Below are 17,348 nucleotides of genomic sequence, written 5' to 3'. Positions count from 1 at the left end.
TGATTTATGACAGCAAGGTTCAATGCTATCTCTAGGATAATTTATTCCAAGCAACCACTTTCATTTAGTAGTGGTTAAGGTCCAGTTCCGGTAAAGAGACTGGTAAAGTTCCCTGAGCTGGACACTAACAGACCGCTGGTTTTGGATGATCTTCAAATCCCCATTTGGATTGGAGACCCTTTAGCTTTACTCTACCTGAGTGAACTGCGCCATCGGCCCTTTCTTTGATTCTGATCTAACATTGATTTTGGTTCGTGATTACATCCTAGGCTGTTCCCAGTGGCAATTCGGAAGCTGACTCACAAGTTCTTCCATCATCCCTGCCATGGGGCCAGCAGCCCCTGGGACAGGGGAAAACGAGTAAGAGCAGGAACTGTTCCAGCTCTGCCAGCTTAATTGCTGGAAACATGCCAGAAGCTTCAGACAACTTCAATAGCAGGCCTTTGCTGATCTGACTTGTTTTGACAGAAATGAGTTAGGGAGCGCTCGGGGAAGCTGCTGTACCAGATCAGTGGGAACCTTCAGCAGCATGGTTGTGATGAATGGCAGCAACCTCTTCCATGGACACAGGGTAAGCCACAGCTCAACACATTTTGCTCAGAAGTTGCCAAGTTCAAAACAATTTCCACAACTGATCTTTTCCGATCCACGCTAATTTTTTGTCAAATGAGTGGAAACGCTGGCTCCTCTGAGAAAGGACAAACCTTAATTCTGCTTTACTGAATTGATATGTGTTATGCTGGCATAAAAACCTTTAAGGATTGGATTCTCTAAGTACATTTTGAACTCTGTTCTCATAGCTAAACCAAAACATCTTTCTCTGTAAACCCGGCCTGAAAAAAATAGGTGTCCAGCTTGTACTCTTCAACTCTGACAGAAATCCCAGCCACAGCTTTTAGATAGTAAAAACCTCACAATTAAAATACACAAACAGGCTTCGAGACCTGTCTAAATCCACTTTGCAGTCATTTTTACCTCTAGGTGCATGAGTAGTCCAATGATTTCAGTACAGCTTAAAGGTTGGCAAGATTAAGTTTAAGAACTTTAGCCGACTGTATAAATATGAATGGAACTCAAATAAATGCAGCAAATATCAAACTCCATTTTACTGAGTTACAGAAGGAGTTTTCAATGGAAACTCATACAATAAAAAATTGATGCTGCAGCCAGCATTTTTGTCTGTTTTGAATGTACCACCAATGTACACAGGAAAGTTATGTTCTGCTTCTACCCCAAACACACCCTACTTTATTAAACCATTTCCCTTGGGATCAAATATACTGTGCTAAATTCTGCAGTGAAAGCCTCATCCAAAACTCATCGACGTCTGCAGAAATATTCCAGCTGATTTCAGTGGGCTTTGGAATAGGCCCATATCGACATCCATTCAACTTTATTGAACTAAGCTTTCCTGTGGAGCTGCAGCAGCCAATATGGCCATAATGACTTCAGAACTGAGCTTTAAGGCCACTGCCAGTCAAATAACATCACAGCAAGTAAATGACTTTGAGCACAAAGAATGCATTTTTATTTATCCAGATTTTTTAAAAAAGCATGTTTTCTGAGCCCACAACTGTGTTCTCCAGGTGAAAAAAACAAACTTTCAGTTTGCCTTTGATCCCTCATAGAATTTTCAGTCTCAGACACAAACTATTTATCACAGGCCACTGAAATAAGGATTGCATGAGGATGATAAACACTAAAACGATGCACAAAATTTAATATATTTGGGAGTTTTGGCTATCTGCTGGCAGCCGGCACGAACTGCCTAATTTTTTTCCTGCCATTAAACTCAAAGTTCCACTGACATCAACAGGAATTAAACACGAGCTTGCTGCTTAGGATTTGGCATTCACTCTTGTCACCAAATCAATTCACTGCTGGCTTAATGGACAATACACCCTTTTACAACAGGTCATCTCACTGGCTTGAGACATTCATTTTCCCACATGTAATGCCATTAATTTCGAGGAGACTAGTTTAGGAACAAGGCTATCTGTGTAAATATGAGAATAAAAGATATCTTTGTGAGTTTATTATGTTCTAGATTGGAATGTTATTGTAAGAAATTACTTGGGAAAGCCCAAAAGAGAATTTACAGTCAAAATCATGGAAAACAATCATCTATTTGAGTAAAGGAGTTCAGCTAAACATCAATGGAAACATTTACTGAGCATTTCCTAAAGCATGTTTAAATACATATAGACTACACAGAGGATGCCACTCATGCCTTTTATAATACCAGAGTAGGAGGTACTAACCTGGATCTTAAAAAGGCATAAAGAAGAGAATTGTCTATGCTATGTGACATGACTCTGGAAACACCGAATACTCAACAAACAAGGTCTTGGGTTCAACAGTAATTTTCTTCTGCTGATCTGAGACTTCATTTGATAACATGATCTTGAATGATTTAGAAGGACTCCTTTCAGTCCTTATTTCATTAACTTTTCAAGAACCAGATGCAAATCATATTTCAACCTCTTTAAAAATCTGTACTTGTTTAGTGCTTCTGGACAACTCATTCCGTGCCCAAAGGCATATCTAGATAATGGCACACCTGATAAATGCCTGCTCACCCACAGGCTGCCTTAGTTCCCTAAATCCTATGCAGTCCATTTAGCCCAAGAGGGATAATTCTCAACTGCCTAAACTTAAGTATTCAAATGACACCCAGAATTTTGCAATCCTATCAAGGGAAGAAATCTCTCTTGCTGCACAGTCCCACTGTTTAATGAAAATCCATCAAAAAATAGGGAATTCATAAAGTCTTGAATGACTGTGCCTCGTGTCCAGCCTTGCTGTTCTCTTTGGGCAGATGATGGCAAAATCCTGAGCCTCTTTATAAGAAGAGATGGAGTAAACATCAGCAGAGACTGCTGCAGTGCAAAGAGCACTTACACCACCCTGAGAACTAGCAAATGAATACAGGAATCACATTGACTCCTAAGTGCCTGCAGTCCAGATCTTCCTTTCAAATACTGATGATTTTGTCCCATCCAGTTGCTTTGAAGCACTCGGGAAATCTGATCTACCGCAATGAAATACCGTCAGGATGACTTGAAACCTATGACTCCTACACATTTCTCAGAGCCGATGAAAATAACAGCTTAGCCTGTGCTTTCTGCTGTTGAAGATCCTCTCCCTCCCCATTCAGAGATCCAGGCGTCCTCATTTTGCGAGAATCCAGACAAAGGTGGATTTGACAAGTATGCCCTGGGCTGGAGAACTGTTTATGAGCCAACCTATGGTCAATCTATTATGCATGCATCCCCCGCTGGAGTATTTGTAATCTGACCTCTGCATCCCTGCCAAGAGCTGGGCTATCGGTTTGAAACCCAAAGCATCTCTCTCCCTCCCCCCCCTCCCTGTGCCTTCCAGTGATCAGTGAAGGCATCCGCAGTCGAATCAGTTGCAGGATCACCTTTTCACACCTGCCCCGAGCCGGGATTTTCGTTTGCAGCCCAAAGCCCCTGCCCCCTCCCTTCTTCCACGCTAGACCGAGCCCCCCCGCAGGGCGCTGCGGCCCGGGGCATCCCCCTGCCCCCCTCCCCGCTCCGCGCAGCTCCCCAGCCCGCAGCCCCTTGCCTCTGCCAGCGCTGCCTTGCTGCGCCCAGTCTCCCTTTCCGCAGAAAGGGAAACCCAACCTCTCCCCGCACCAAGGTGCACCTCTTTTTTTTTGGAGGGGGGGAAAAAAAAATTTAAAAAAAAAAAAAAAAAAATTGGACCCACATTTTAAACAAAGTGAGCAGCAGCTTCTGGAATGTGCCCGAGAAGACAGACAGCCGAGGCGGCGGCGGGGAGGAAGGCTTTTTCCTCTCGCCTTGCCCCCGGTCCCGCCGGCCCGGTCCCAGGCGCAGACCCCCCTGCCGCGGTGCGGCCCCGCCGCCGCCCGCCCAGGCACCGCCTCCGCGGCGGAGCCCGCGCCCGTGCGCGCCGCCGTGCTGAGCCCCCGCCGTGCCCGGCGCTGCCGCCCGCCGGCCCGCGGCCCCCCGCAGCACGCTCTCCGACTCGGGGAAATGTGGAAATAGCCGGAATTCAGGGAGGAGGGGGGCAATCCAGCGAGCTATGGTACCTCCTCACAGCTGAGGTGGTGGTAGGTGGCTGCAGGCAGCGGCTCGGAGCTTGACCTCGATTTGTTTTTGGGACTGCAGGCAGGAGTGGCAAATCCGATGAGCTGAAAAAAAAAAAAAAAAGCAGGAGGATTTGGGGGTAAGTAAGAGATTACCCCAAAACTGACACTGTTGGGGATTTTTTTGGTTGGTTTGTTTTTTTTTTTGTTTGGGTTTTTTTTTTTTTGCGGTGGGGGGGAAATCTATGCAGAAGTATTGTGGATTGGGGGATGCAGTTAGATACGCGTTGCAGCGCGAGTACTTCGCTAACTCTTGGCTGTATCGTCTAGTTGCCCTTCCCATCACCAAAACCGCGAGAAGTTTGGGTTTGTTTTTCTTTCCCTTCTTGTTTAAATAAGTTTTAAAATACTGGCATTCTTCGCGAAGCCGGCCGGCGATACACGCGAGCCCCCGCTGCTTGTACGCTCCCGACTTCTGCAGTTCAGATTTGGGGGGCGGGGGGGACACACACGGACGGACGGACGGACGACACGACCGACAGTGTACCGGAGCCCCCCCGCTCCCCTCCCGGGGTGCTCATCGCGCCGCTGTGCCGGGGGGCGGCGGCGGGGCCATCCCGGCCGGGAAGGGCAGCTCGGTGCGCGGGGCAAGAACGACCCCTGCAGTCACCGGGCGGGAACCGCCGCGGCTCGCCGGGGACTGCGGAACCCCGGCAGGGCCGGGGCAGCCGCCTGCTACGTGCTCCGCGCCGCCGAGGTGCGGGGCGGGGGCGGCGGGGGGGGATGCGTTGCAGCGGGTATTAATCTCTTTCCGCTCGTTTTGTAGCAGCAGGAGAGGAGCCCCCGCCCGCCCTCCGCCGCCTCCCTGCCCCCGGCGTGCTGGCACTGCCCCGCTGAGACGTGCAGAGTTTGGGGTTAACTTGCACCCGGCCGCCCTGGAATAGACTCTCCGGACCGGATCAGTGGGGGTTTGTTGTCTATGTCTTGTTGGGAAATCTGGTGGATTTTTTTCTCACTCGTGGAGGAAGAGCCCGGTGCTGGCAGTTGGCTTCGTGATCTTTTTTGGAGGGCGAAGGAAGGGAAGGGATCTCGCTTGAGCCGTGCAGAGAGAGAGCTCGGACATGTGTTGTCAGCACATCTGGGGAATACAGGCTGCAAGTCCGAAAGGAAATTTGCTGGGATCGTTCAAACTGCGATATTGATCTTTGTTATTTTTTTTCGCCGAGGGATGCACTTGGCATGAGAATCGGAGGATGGAAATTGTTTGGGAGGTGCTTTTTCTTCTGCAAGCGAATTTCATCGTCTGCATTTCAGGTACGCGGCTAGCACAGAAAGGGCGGGGGGGGGGGGGGGGGGGGGAATACCATACAGGGTTGCCAGGCTTCCCCTTAATAAAGGTATAGTTAAACCCAAATCAATATAGTAGTTGAAAAATACATGAACGGTGTATTGTGAGTGGGTAGTGACAGAATCTACAAACATCAATTTCCTCCCCCCCCCCATTCTAATACCTGTGTAGTAATTATGATACATTGGCTGCAATAAATAAGCAGTGTGCTGATTAAGTGGATGCTTAAAATCCCTAACGTACCCAGTTGTGACAATTAATTGCAACATTGCAATAATCCCAGAATTTCACAGCTCCTGAAGTTCTTAAACTCGGCTGATCCGCAGATGTTAAAGATTTGTGGTTCATTGGCGGAGTTGTCATGTTCTAGTGCCACAGTTCAGGGTCTGCAAAGGGAGGAATAACACTGAAGAATGTGCCTCTGCTTTTAAAAGAAGCTTTACTGTGGTCGTGCTCTGAAAATGATTTTTTTTTTTTAAAAAAAAAGCCCCATTCAGAGAACTCTTTGGTGGCTGGGATTCCAGCTTTAGGCTTCTCACTTTAAGCTTGCAAAGATCTCTCCAGTATGTAGAAGTCGGGTAATTTCAGTTGTCACCAGAGCTTGTCCAATTAATGAATAGGCACGGCTGGGTGTCTAGCGTAAAGGATTGGAACAATTTATTCTTGGGGAAAACACTCCCTTCTACTGCAGAAGCCCTGGCTGCCTTGTTAATTTGTCATGTCAGTCATGCTGGAATAATTATGTTGCAGGAGGCAGGAGTGGGGAGGTGGCCAGTTTTCTAGTTTGGGACACTTCAGGGAGCCCCATGGGGATCCAGGCTCCTGTGTCGCCTGCTGTTCCACTTCTCCGCAGGCTGCTTCTGCCCTCGAGTCGTTGCGTAAGTCCGGCAATGGGAAGGAAGGCAGCGCGGGCAAGGCACTGCCGGGGGGAGGTGGGGCGGTCCCGGTGGACATCTCGGTGTCCAGCCTGGGGGTGCTTAGGGAGAGGGAGCTCCACAGCTCCCTTGCCACCACGCAGAGAGGGGCCTGGGCCATCTCCCAGCCGCAGCCCCCGGCCAGCAGCACCTGCAGCATCTCCCCCGGCAGTGCCGCCCCCACCGAGCCTCTGCAGCACTTCGGGCTGAGCCGCCCGTCGGCCCTTGGGCTGCTGACACTTACACTGACATTTGGGGTGGCAGCATCTATGTTATTTTCTATTGCCTGCTCCATCCCCAGAACTTTTTCATTTCTGAGCAAATGGTGTTGCTGTCGGTCCGCGGGGTACGTCACCCTTCTTGTATCCCTACGGACTGGCACCATCTGCTACCAGGCACCCGGGTGACACTGGCAGCACCCCAGGCTGACCTCCCGTTTGTGCCCATCGGTACCATCAGAATAATTCACTCTCTCACTCTTTACAAAAGCAAAACCTGCTGCCTCTTGTCATTTAAATCTCACACTTATCTATTTAGCTCAGTGTGACATGCCACCTGTCCAGTTCTCTTCAAATTAGGCACTTCTTAACGTGCCACAGTGAGAATGGAAAGATGAAGCTCATCTCTTTCTTGGCCATTCTGACAGTAATATCCTGAGACAGAAAGAAGCTTTCCCATTCTGTGCAGGTCCTTATGCCATGCATTTAGCTGCCAGTGTTTCCTTATCTTCCCCCCCCCCCCCCCCCCCCCCCTTTCCTCATCTTGAGACATGGGAACCCAGGCTTCTGAAACCAGTAGTGGGATCAGTCCTGCAGGGGCTCTCATTCTCCATCTCCCTCTATCACGAAGAACAGACTGATATCTCTCTATGTTTTCTTTTTTTGTTGTTCTTTTTTGGGGAATAAAGTGTGTAAGTGAATGGTGGGATGCTTTTGCTGCATGGTTAAAGCTGTGGTTTCAAATAAAATAATTTTAACTGCATAGAGGATGTGTGTGCATGCTTTAGCTTTTTTTTTTTTTTCTCCTAGAGTTTTTTTTTTTTTTTTTTTTTAGGAATCCTTAGTGTTTCTCATCTTGGCAAAAAGGATTAAGATCTGTAGATACCTGCCTGGCACTAATGCTATGTAACTTTCCTCTGTCATCCTTTTTACACTATGTTTTGTAGCATATTATCTAGCTGGGATGTCTGGATAACAGTGTAAGTAAAGAGAAGGTGCAATGAAGCCTGTTAAGGTTTGCCTCAACACTGGATTCCAGAAACTGTATTTTTAGCACTTCCATCATTGGTCGTTCATACAAGAGGTTACTTAAAAAATCCACTAGTTGAGCACACTGTTCCCAATTACAGGAATGCGAATTAAGGAGCAGGGTGGTATTATATTTTTCTTTTTTTTTTTTCTTTTCTTTCTTATTAAGTCAGTTGTTTCAGCAATGAAGATACAAGACTGGTCTCCCGTGAATGGATCTTTCCTGAACATTAGCAAACCCTGGATTCAGTGTCTGTTTAAACCTGTGATGTCCCTCCTACTGATGCTTGGTGGTTGTTTGGATTAGGGCCTATTAAGGGCTGCTGTTTGAAGGGATGATGTCAGTCACTGAATTGAAGAGACTACTAAGTTAGTTTATCATTATTAGTAAACTTATTTATTAAACATAGGTTCAATGTTATGTCACATTATCTTTTGCTATGTATTTACATGACATTTAAATATAAATTATACTGAATGTAGCACTTATTTTCTTAAAATAAATAATGAAGTTACACAATTGGCTTTCTGCTGTCTCTCACATGCATGAATTTTTGTAAGACTTAGTATATGGAAATTAATCTATTAAAAAGAGGCATATATATTTTCAAAATATTTTATACTTAATTTTTATAAGCCAGTTACCTGTGTGTGTGATAGATTGCTTGGTTTGGAAGAAATCATACTGAGCTTTAGGAATATATATTCTTTTTATTACTGGGAAATTATTGGGAAATAAACTGAATAGTTTTGTTTTCTTGGCATAGTGAATTAAGGCTTTTGCTATTTGAATTTGCTTGTTTGAAAGGAGAATCTAGTTTCTTTGTGCAGATGCAAATGAGAAATAAGAACAGATTGAAGGACCATGAAAACAATTTCTATCCTTTAGAAAGAAATGAAAGCTATTTCTTTCCTTCAAACTCATGATGCATATTTATTTCTTTGAGTTGTATCTCTGAGGAAAAATAGTCATGATTTGTTATATAACTTTTAAGGTTTAGTTCGTTTTAATGATACTACAGCATAGAAGGAGCACAGGGTAGAGGAAGAGAAGATGTCCTGTAGATAGAACGCTGAAATGAGACCTCTCTGATTGTTGTTCCTTTGAAGATGCAGATAATCATGGTGTGGGAATGATACTGTTTATATAGAAAGGGTAGTAGTTGTTGGTATGATGTCCAAGATTTCCTTCCTGGGTAAAAATACCACCAGAGATTAATTGGCATCAGGGTTCTCAGGTGGACGTTGTTGATCCCATAATGGCTGCCACCTTTGCTTGCACAGTCATTTGTATAAACAGTGAACAGTTTTTCTCCACATTAACAATCAATTTTTAGAAAAAAACAGGATGCTGTTTTCAAACCCTTGCAGGATGCTTCATTTAAATAAGAAAATGCTACTATTGTGGACATTGATTAAGAACGCTTCTATATAGCATGCTAGCTAAGGGATTGATTAAGAAGGTAACTATGGTATTAATCCATCAACAGAATGATTTATAAGACCTGCATGTTCAACATCTTTGTGGCTTCCTATGAATTCATACATTGCTTCTTACTGTTTTGGCTTGCAGGAACTAGCATGGATGAAATTCATGCAATCCCTACAGCTCTCTTATTATTGGGAAGTATTTTAATCCTTTGCCGTCATCCTCAAGTCATGCAGGGGCAGATCCCTTCTATGATGTAACTTCTTTGGCCTGTTTGTCAGTACACAGGGGTAATAAATCATGTATTATGAACAACGAAGACGGTATAAAAAGCATCCTATCTACCAAGGAATTCCACTGTGTACTGAGCATCTCCTGGCATTGAGGACTAGGGGTGTATCTGGAGGAGAATTGCACTTCATTTTCTGTCTTGCTGCTTCTGCAGTCTCTGAGCTCTTATTACCTGACATAACACAGAGTTGTCCTGCAGGAACTCTAAATTATGCCAGGGCTTGAGTTATCTGTTGAATGATGTTCTGTAAGGTCTGATAACTCTTCTTTGCTTAGCATTGTACAACCTGACATAATTCAAGCTAAAACAGTCTTGTAGAAGAGAAGAATATCAAGGCTCTGATGTCCATTAGTAACTAACTGAATAGTTCATTGTTATGTTTGGACAAAAATGTTGAAATCAAGTTAATTATTCTCAAATAGTGTCACAGAAATAGCTTTTTCTGTACTTCTAAGTACAAAATGTACTATCCTACGGGAAGGAATTATTCATAGCACAGATATATATGAAAGAAAGTAATCACTAGGCATGTAGGAAGGTATATCATGCAGCCTGGTACATGTGGTAGCTAAGAGCTTTTAGCATCCAGTCCATTATAGTATTCTTTCCTGCTTTGTCCCAGCTCCACAGCTTCATATGTGTGGGTAAACCTTCATGCCTGCACGGAGTTTGTTGATGTTTCTGAAAAATCCACGTGGATTCAATCCTCCTGCTCACATTCAAACACAGGATGGAGGCCATATGTTGGATCCAAAGACTCTCAGTTCCTTAGCACTCGAACGCTTTCTCACTTCAGAGATGTTGCCGCCTTTTCAAAAGGTGTGAAGATGTTTCTGCTTTAAAATTCTATGGAAATAGCCTTGTAGTCTATAAATGTCTGCTTTACTTTGTGTGTGTGTGTGTGTCCTGTATTTTTCATCATTCTATTTTTATTGTTAGTTTTACAGCTAGAGCATGACCAGATAGGCGCTAAAGTGCCAAAACAACACACATATTTTTAGATTATGTAAAGGTAGTAGAAGAGAACGTTTATGAATAGTTTTGCACATATAATGCTGAGCTATTTTCCATGCAGTAAACTGACGGAAAGAAGCTGGTAATCACAGCTATTCTTTTCCAAAACTCAGTGATGAAGATACCCAGTTTCAAAGGGACCTCTTCACCTTCTTGTGTTGCCTCATTGTTAATCAGTTGAACCAGATTCCAAGCCTCTGAGGCAAAATTATTAAAAACAGGAAAAAAACCCCAACTCAAATAATCACTTTCAATTTAAGGGTGTTCTTTAAGTCTTTTAAGATATGACTGATGGTATAGAGAAGTTTTGCCCTTGGTATTCATGGAAAGGTTTCAGTTTTTAAATCTACAACAGCTAGATTTTAAATTCATCAAGGATTGAAATGGCTTTCCATTTATGTTATGAATATTGTGTACCAATGAACAAGGAATTCCTGCTTACCCTAAAAGACTGTTTTGCTTATTTGTCGCTATTGGTCAAAGCATCACTTGCTTTCTTGGTTGAAAGGTTGTAATTTAGCTGAGGAGGGAGCTGCAGTTTTCATAGTTACTGGTTGTTTATGGCTAAACTTAACATGGCAAAGACTGAAGTGGATGATTGGCCCATCTGGGCTGTTAATAGAAGACTATATAAAACTGTTTTATCATTATCTCATTACCAGCTCAAGCAGCAGACAAAACTAGATGACAGTTAGTTATGGACAACACTGACATACTGTGATAAGTGTTATTTTGCTCCTATCTTGTTTTTATCTTAGCTATACATCATGTTGGAAGGAACAGAAAATAGGAATCAAATTTTAAATGACTTGCTTAACGGCAACACTCTATAGTGTGACTGCAATCTCCATTGTAATGCCATCAGCAAGTATAAAAGTGACTGTTGATACAGTGGAGAATATCAGTTAGCAAAAGACATTCCATTGTGATAGATAAATTGAAATATTAATGGTAAATAAATAGGAAATAAATTTTTAAAAGGATAATAATCTGGCATTTAGGAGAATTTGCAGCCCAGCATGTTTACAGTTGAATTCAAAGTAGTGGAATATTTTATTGCTGGTTTAACCATTGATGGTTAAAAAGCTGTCAAGGGTCTTGTAATAGCATTTCCTGAAGATAAAATAGCAAGTTGTTATTGTCATAAAAATAGTGGACCGAAACATTTTAGACCTATATTCTGTGTAGTATAGTAGCCTTTCTGGTGATGTAGACAAGTACTGGGTGCCTCGTAGCCACATGGGTGCCCATTAGTGTAAACTTTGTATTTGTCAATATGGGAAACATTTTCATGTAGCGCTTACCAGTTGACAGTTGAAGTAAGAAGGCATAAGGAAACCTATATTTATACCTACCTTAAAAGACCTTGGAACTCTGAGAATGTTATAAATGGCTTTAGTGTTAGTGAGATTTGGGCCTTAAAAATCGCAAAAAGCTTGACAGTGAGAAAAGCTTTAGATGGCAGGTCTTTGTGCTCCTGTGGAGTGCCAGGTACAGCCTATCCAGGATTTCAGCCCTAAAATATTTAACTTTTATTCATCTTGAGAAATGGAAGGTGATTGGTTCCCACATACGTACTGTACTGGAAGCAACGGTCAGAACTAAAGAAGAGAAGTGCTTTCACTGTTTGTTATATTTCTCCACATGAAAACATTTCTGGTTTAAATTAATGGATCTGTAACATTTGTATTTCTGTAGTAAGATTAGTAATAAACTTAAATGCCCCACAGTTTTATCATTTGTAATATTATTGCCAGGAAAATACCACAGCAGCTGTAATTCACAAATAACTAATTAGAATGTATTTTTAAACAAGATACTAAAATAAGTATAGAGATAATATCCATAATGTTATCTGTTCATTTTGATATTCTTCCTCCCTTTATCATTACTGCTTAACTTGATCAAGCACAGAATACTGTATGTCATCTGGCTCTTAAGTATGGAACAGATAGAATTGTGCACTGACGAGTGGCTTCTAAGCACATGCATGGAGGAGGAAGCTAAGCAACGTTATCCTTTTTTTCCCCCTCTAAATGTGTTGACATCTCTAGGTTTTGGAAGTAGCGTTTGAGTAGATGGATTTATAGGGAAACATGTTTTTTGAAAAATCGTCTTCTTGTCAGTTTTGTGGGTTGTTTCCAATTTAAGTTCTTTCCTACTGTTAACTACTACAACACCCTGTTCTGCTTCAAGAATAGTCGTGAAAATGGAGTTTTTCTGTTCTGCCATGGGTAGAAAGACTAGTACAGCAGGACTGCGACAGAATTTGCCTTATTAACGCTAAAAGAGAAGGGTAATGAGTAATAGAGGAAGGTCTTTTAGTATGTGTGACTATGGAAAACTGCACTGTTTGAAGTGATGTTGGACTGACCATGTCCTCCAGCAAACCCTGCCTGATAGCTGTACTCCAGTAGGATGATGGTTGGGTACCTGAAGGAACAGGTCAGGAAGGATTGCTATTGCCACAGCTAAGTTTTGTTTGGCAAGGTGCCATATTTGGGCTGCTAGAAAGAGCATTAATTTGTGTTTGCCATCATGGCAGAGAAAATAAACTCTCTTTAGGAAAAAGTTAGCGCCGAAGATTTGTGCTCGCTGGCAGAAAAGGGTAACAATACTTTAGCAGTGTCCCCTGAAAGTGAAATGTTATGGAGAATGAGCTATTTGTTCAAACATAGGGGGAACCATGTCCGTGGAGGCCATACCGTTTGCAGCCGAGGTGTGTTATTTGCCATGTGGGAAGCTGCAGTTATGGAAGGGGAAGGCTACTGCTGCTCGAAAGAAAAGGTGTTTGACTGATCCTGTGCTGGTCCTCACATCCTGCTGCTTGAAAGTGTGTGAGCAACTACTGCCAACAGATTTCCCTGAATGGGATTCTGCAGTCTGGATTTTTCTAAGAGTGAAAAGTATGAATGAGAAGACCATTGCGTTATATTTCAGTCAAAAAGGAAAAAAAAAAAAAAAAATCTAATTTTGGTGGCAGAGCTTGGAACGGTTTGTAGGGAGCATATAGAGTTGGCCACACTTTCACAGAGGGAGAAACTGAGGTAAAATGTCATGTGAAAGGTCACCCAGCAGCAATTTAATTAATTACAGCCCATTTTTATTCTCATTTCTGCTTTGCAATGCTAGGATTACTCTTACAGCTTCTTTCTGGTCAGGGTATAACACAATCACCTCACTGAAAAGAGGGAGCACAAGGCCTCCGTGGTGCCAGCGTCAGGAGGGAAGGCAGTGACAGGCCCTGGGACGAGCCCACGGGCTCTGCAGCCTCGTCCCCCACCCCTGGGGTCTGGCTGCTTGGTCTGTCAGCTCTGATCCTGAGTAGCCTTGAGTCAGGCTGAGGAGAGAACTGTGAGGAGCCATGTCTGGTGCCTCAGCAGCTCTGAGCTGCCTTTAACCTCAGCCGCTGGCCGGCCCTCAGCCCTGTGCCCTGCTGCTCCTCACCTTGCCTCGCCTCACCGACTGCACTCCCCAGCTTGACTGCAGACCTGCCTCCTCGCCGGGGACATGTTTCCTCACCACAGACGTGTCAGGAGGGTGGCTGACCTGCGTGGCATTCCCTGCTCCTCATGGCGGTGGCCTGGGCGCCACAGGAAGCTGACTGTCCTGGTGACACCGCCTGCCCTTGCAAACCCCTAGAAACATCTGAAAAACCTGGCGGTCTGGCCCCAAGAAACATAAACCGACCATTTTTAAACCTCTAGAACTTGAAGCCCAGCTGAACATCGAGTTTGTGGTCGTTTGTGCTCCCTTGCCTGTTGACTTCAGGCAGTTTGCTTCACCTAGATTCATCCTCATGTTCAAACTTGTGTGGCTTCCCTGTGAGGGAAGGGTCACTGAATGGGGCCTGCTGTGTCCCCTCAGAGGCTGGATCCCTCCTTCTCTCTCTGCCTGTGTATTACAAGGGTTTTTTTCTCTTCATAGTAATAGCAATAAAGTTATCATGGGGTATAATTATGGTATATTTAAGAATTATATCAATTAGAGTTTCCAGGAGTTTGTGTGATAATAAGACAAAATTCAGATGCACACAAGGTTCCTTCATAAACATGTGTTATTTAAATTCTGCTTAAATTATTAACCTTGATTCAGTTGGCCTCTTTGTGTTTTTATTGTGACTATGAGTAACAAATAGGTTCCTCAAAGTGCAGCACTTCACCTGCCTCACGGTTCACATCCACTTGGTGTGGGTGTAGGTGACAACAGAAAGTTAAGGACACAAGAGGTTTTGGTCCTAAATTTTCTCTTTGAAATTTCCTCTCAGCAGACCAAATATGTTCCTTTACATACTGATGCAGTTGTTGGATACACTATGTACACATGTGAAATAATTTTGGGGGTGAAATCCTCAAAATCCTCACCCCCCAGGGCATTTCGCCCATGATGTCTGTTAACTCCTACTTTTTATTTGCGAGTATATTCACCTGGGTTTGCCATTTGCATTTCTTTTTGTTCACATTCATATTTATAAGCAGTATCTTACTGTTATGGTTGGTTGTTGTTTTTTTTTTTGTGCCTTCTGGAAAACAAAGTAATCTATGAGGATTCCACAGTCTCCTCTCATTTGCCTAGGTGATCCTGAGGGTACTATGTGGCAGTTAGTAATTGCAAGTGGGATTTAAAGTTATCTGCAGATGCATAATTTTTGTCTTCAGTAGCCCCCCTGGCACTCTCTCCAAGTTGTTACCAATTCATCTTTGCCAGTCTGTAATTGTGCCTTTGCTCTAGAGTCACAGGTATTTAGCTCACTGTGGAACAGGATGCAAAATAGAGTAATAAATAATATGATTTATATTTATTAGGTAGCATAAGTATGTTTTTACACTTGTGAGCTAAAAACTTAGTCATCCTCTTTAGGCTTTATTGTGATACATTAATACACAGATTCAGCAAAATGTAAAACTTAAGAGACGTGCTTAAGTGTTTTGCTGTATCCAAGTCTTAATATGTAATTGTATGAAACAACTCAGATTAAGGATGTGCTGAAGTGCTTTGCTGAAGCAAGGAGTAGCAGTGGTATAATACATGAATAATACAAAATTTATGGAAAAGTCCAGCTAAAATCAGCAGAAATTTTCATAATCTCTGATTAAATTATACAGTTGTGTAGAAAATAGGTTTTTTTATCCAGGTAAAATCATATTAGTTCTTTGTGCGGTAAAGTGAAGGTATGGACTTTTCTAGTATGACTAACAGCAAGAGAAACTGTACCATCAGATTTAAAATAATCTAGATTCTGATTTATTAATTTACACTTTATGGATGCCCTGAATGAAACAGACACCATTTTTCATGACAGTAAACAGATTTCTCCTGGACTACTGTATACAAAACCAAAAACCTAAGAAGTGAAATAACAAGAGGTGAGTGGTAATACACAATGCTATTCATATGTGAATTTCTGTTCCACTTTTTTTCCAGCACAAATTTAAATTTAATTTTGATCAGACTTCAGGTCTGAATTGATATGAAGAGGCCCCCCTGTGTAGAGTCCTGGGCTGTGGGGCTGCGTGCTTGCCTGGTGGAGGGGCAGTGACACAGCCCTGTTGTGTGGTGAGGGAAGACCCACTCTACCAGCTGGTGCCAACAGTGGTGCTTGGGAAACCTCATGCCAGCTTTGTGTGAGCAGCTGGCACAGTCTAGATTGAATAAGCAGAGTTTAGTCAGACTGATATAGGAAATTTCTTGTGGGGGATATATAAAAATACTTGAGGTTCTGTCTATCCCTCTGTCTGGGACCAAAACTAGCCAACCGCGTCCTTTCTACTGCTGAGAGAAGGTGGTAGCATATTCAGTATGTATCAGTAGAAAATTCCTCACATTTTAAATGAGGTAAGGCTTCATGTATTATGAATAAATTTCTATCATGGGCAAAAAAGTTTACGTAAGTATTGCACTATTTATAAAATTGTCTGGACAAAGCTCTACAATACATTTACATCATGTTTGTATATTTGGGCTATATGTACGAAAGGCCACGGAGCCTGCAAACTTTCTCCTTTCTCTCCTCCAGATGTTGTCCTGCTTTGGCTCTACTTGACGCTTCTCAAACAGCAGCAAGTAACTTTCATAACTAGTAACTCTCCCATTTTTAATTCCTTACTGTATGTAACTGGGACTTTCTGGGTCTACTGGGTTTTTATGTTTTTAAATACTTCTTTAATTTGCAGTAATAAAAGAGCTTATCTGATGAGGTAGTTGGCATATTCCTTCTAATGCTCCTGAAAAAGAACCTGTATCTCAGATTTCAGACTACAGCAAATAACAGTTACATTTAAATCCTTTTTGAAAGGTTTCCTTTTCAATGGCTTCTTTACTGATATGCTAATAACTGTTGTGGAGGACCAAATGATGATCACATAATATCATCAAATTATCGGACACCTAAGAATTGATTTGTCCCTGAATACCTCATAATTTAAAATCTTTGAAATAGCGCATAAAATCAGTATATGACATAATACTATTGCATTATTTTAAAAAATCTTAATATAACATAACATTCACTGATATTATGTAAACTGTACAGAAATAATCTCCTGGCATTTGCTTGGCATGACAGTCATCAATTCCTACACATTTATTTAAAAACTCATGTAGAAACAAAAAAGTATTTGTTTTATACCAGTTTGTTTTGGATATTTTGCCAGGGGAAAAAAGCAAGCTTTGCTAATACAGGCTGAAATAAAGTGTAAAATAAAATCTTCAAATCACTTCTTAGTTCACAGTAGTAGTGTGCAGTGGAATTACTCTGCCAAAAATGTTGGCATTGAGTTTAGTTACGTATTAAGCAGAATTTCTGGGTAAATAGTCCCATTAGAAACATACTGTGACCTCTGCTGCTGCGATTCAGGTATGTGAGAGAACTGCTCTTAGAAGCTTTACTAGTCATGTGGTCAGAATGATTTTCAATCACTTTGGTCATTGCTGGATTAAAATTGAGGCTGCAGAGATTAATGGTCTGTTGTTACTAATCCACTAAACCCCTGTTCCTAGATCTTTTAAATTGACTGAACCTATAGATTGTTA

General features: G+C 42.5%; 1 protein-coding gene across 1 annotated transcript in view; it reads left to right on the top strand.

Moving 5' to 3' along the window:
* Window positions 1-3,926: 3,926 nt before the first annotated feature.
* Window positions 3,927-17,348, top strand: part of CA10 (carbonic anhydrase 10) — a 208,511-nt gene continuing 195,089 nt past the window's right edge. The window contains exons 1-2 of the mRNA XM_074922213.1: window positions 3,927-4,212; window positions 4,899-5,386. Coding sequence (XP_074778314.1) covers window positions 5,326-5,386 — 61 coding nt within the window. The 5' untranslated portion in view covers window positions 3,927-4,212; window positions 4,899-5,325. The remainder of the gene's footprint in view (window positions 4,213-4,898; window positions 5,387-17,348) is intronic.

The sequence above is a fragment of the Athene noctua genome, chromosome 18 (genome assembly GCF_965140245.1).
Source record: "Athene noctua chromosome 18, bAthNoc1.hap1.1, whole genome shotgun sequence".
Classification (NCBI taxonomy): domain Eukaryota; kingdom Metazoa; phylum Chordata; class Aves; order Strigiformes; family Strigidae; genus Athene; species Athene noctua.
Note: the sequence above shows the minus strand (reverse complement) of the source record. Positions and strands in the feature narration are given on the sequence as shown.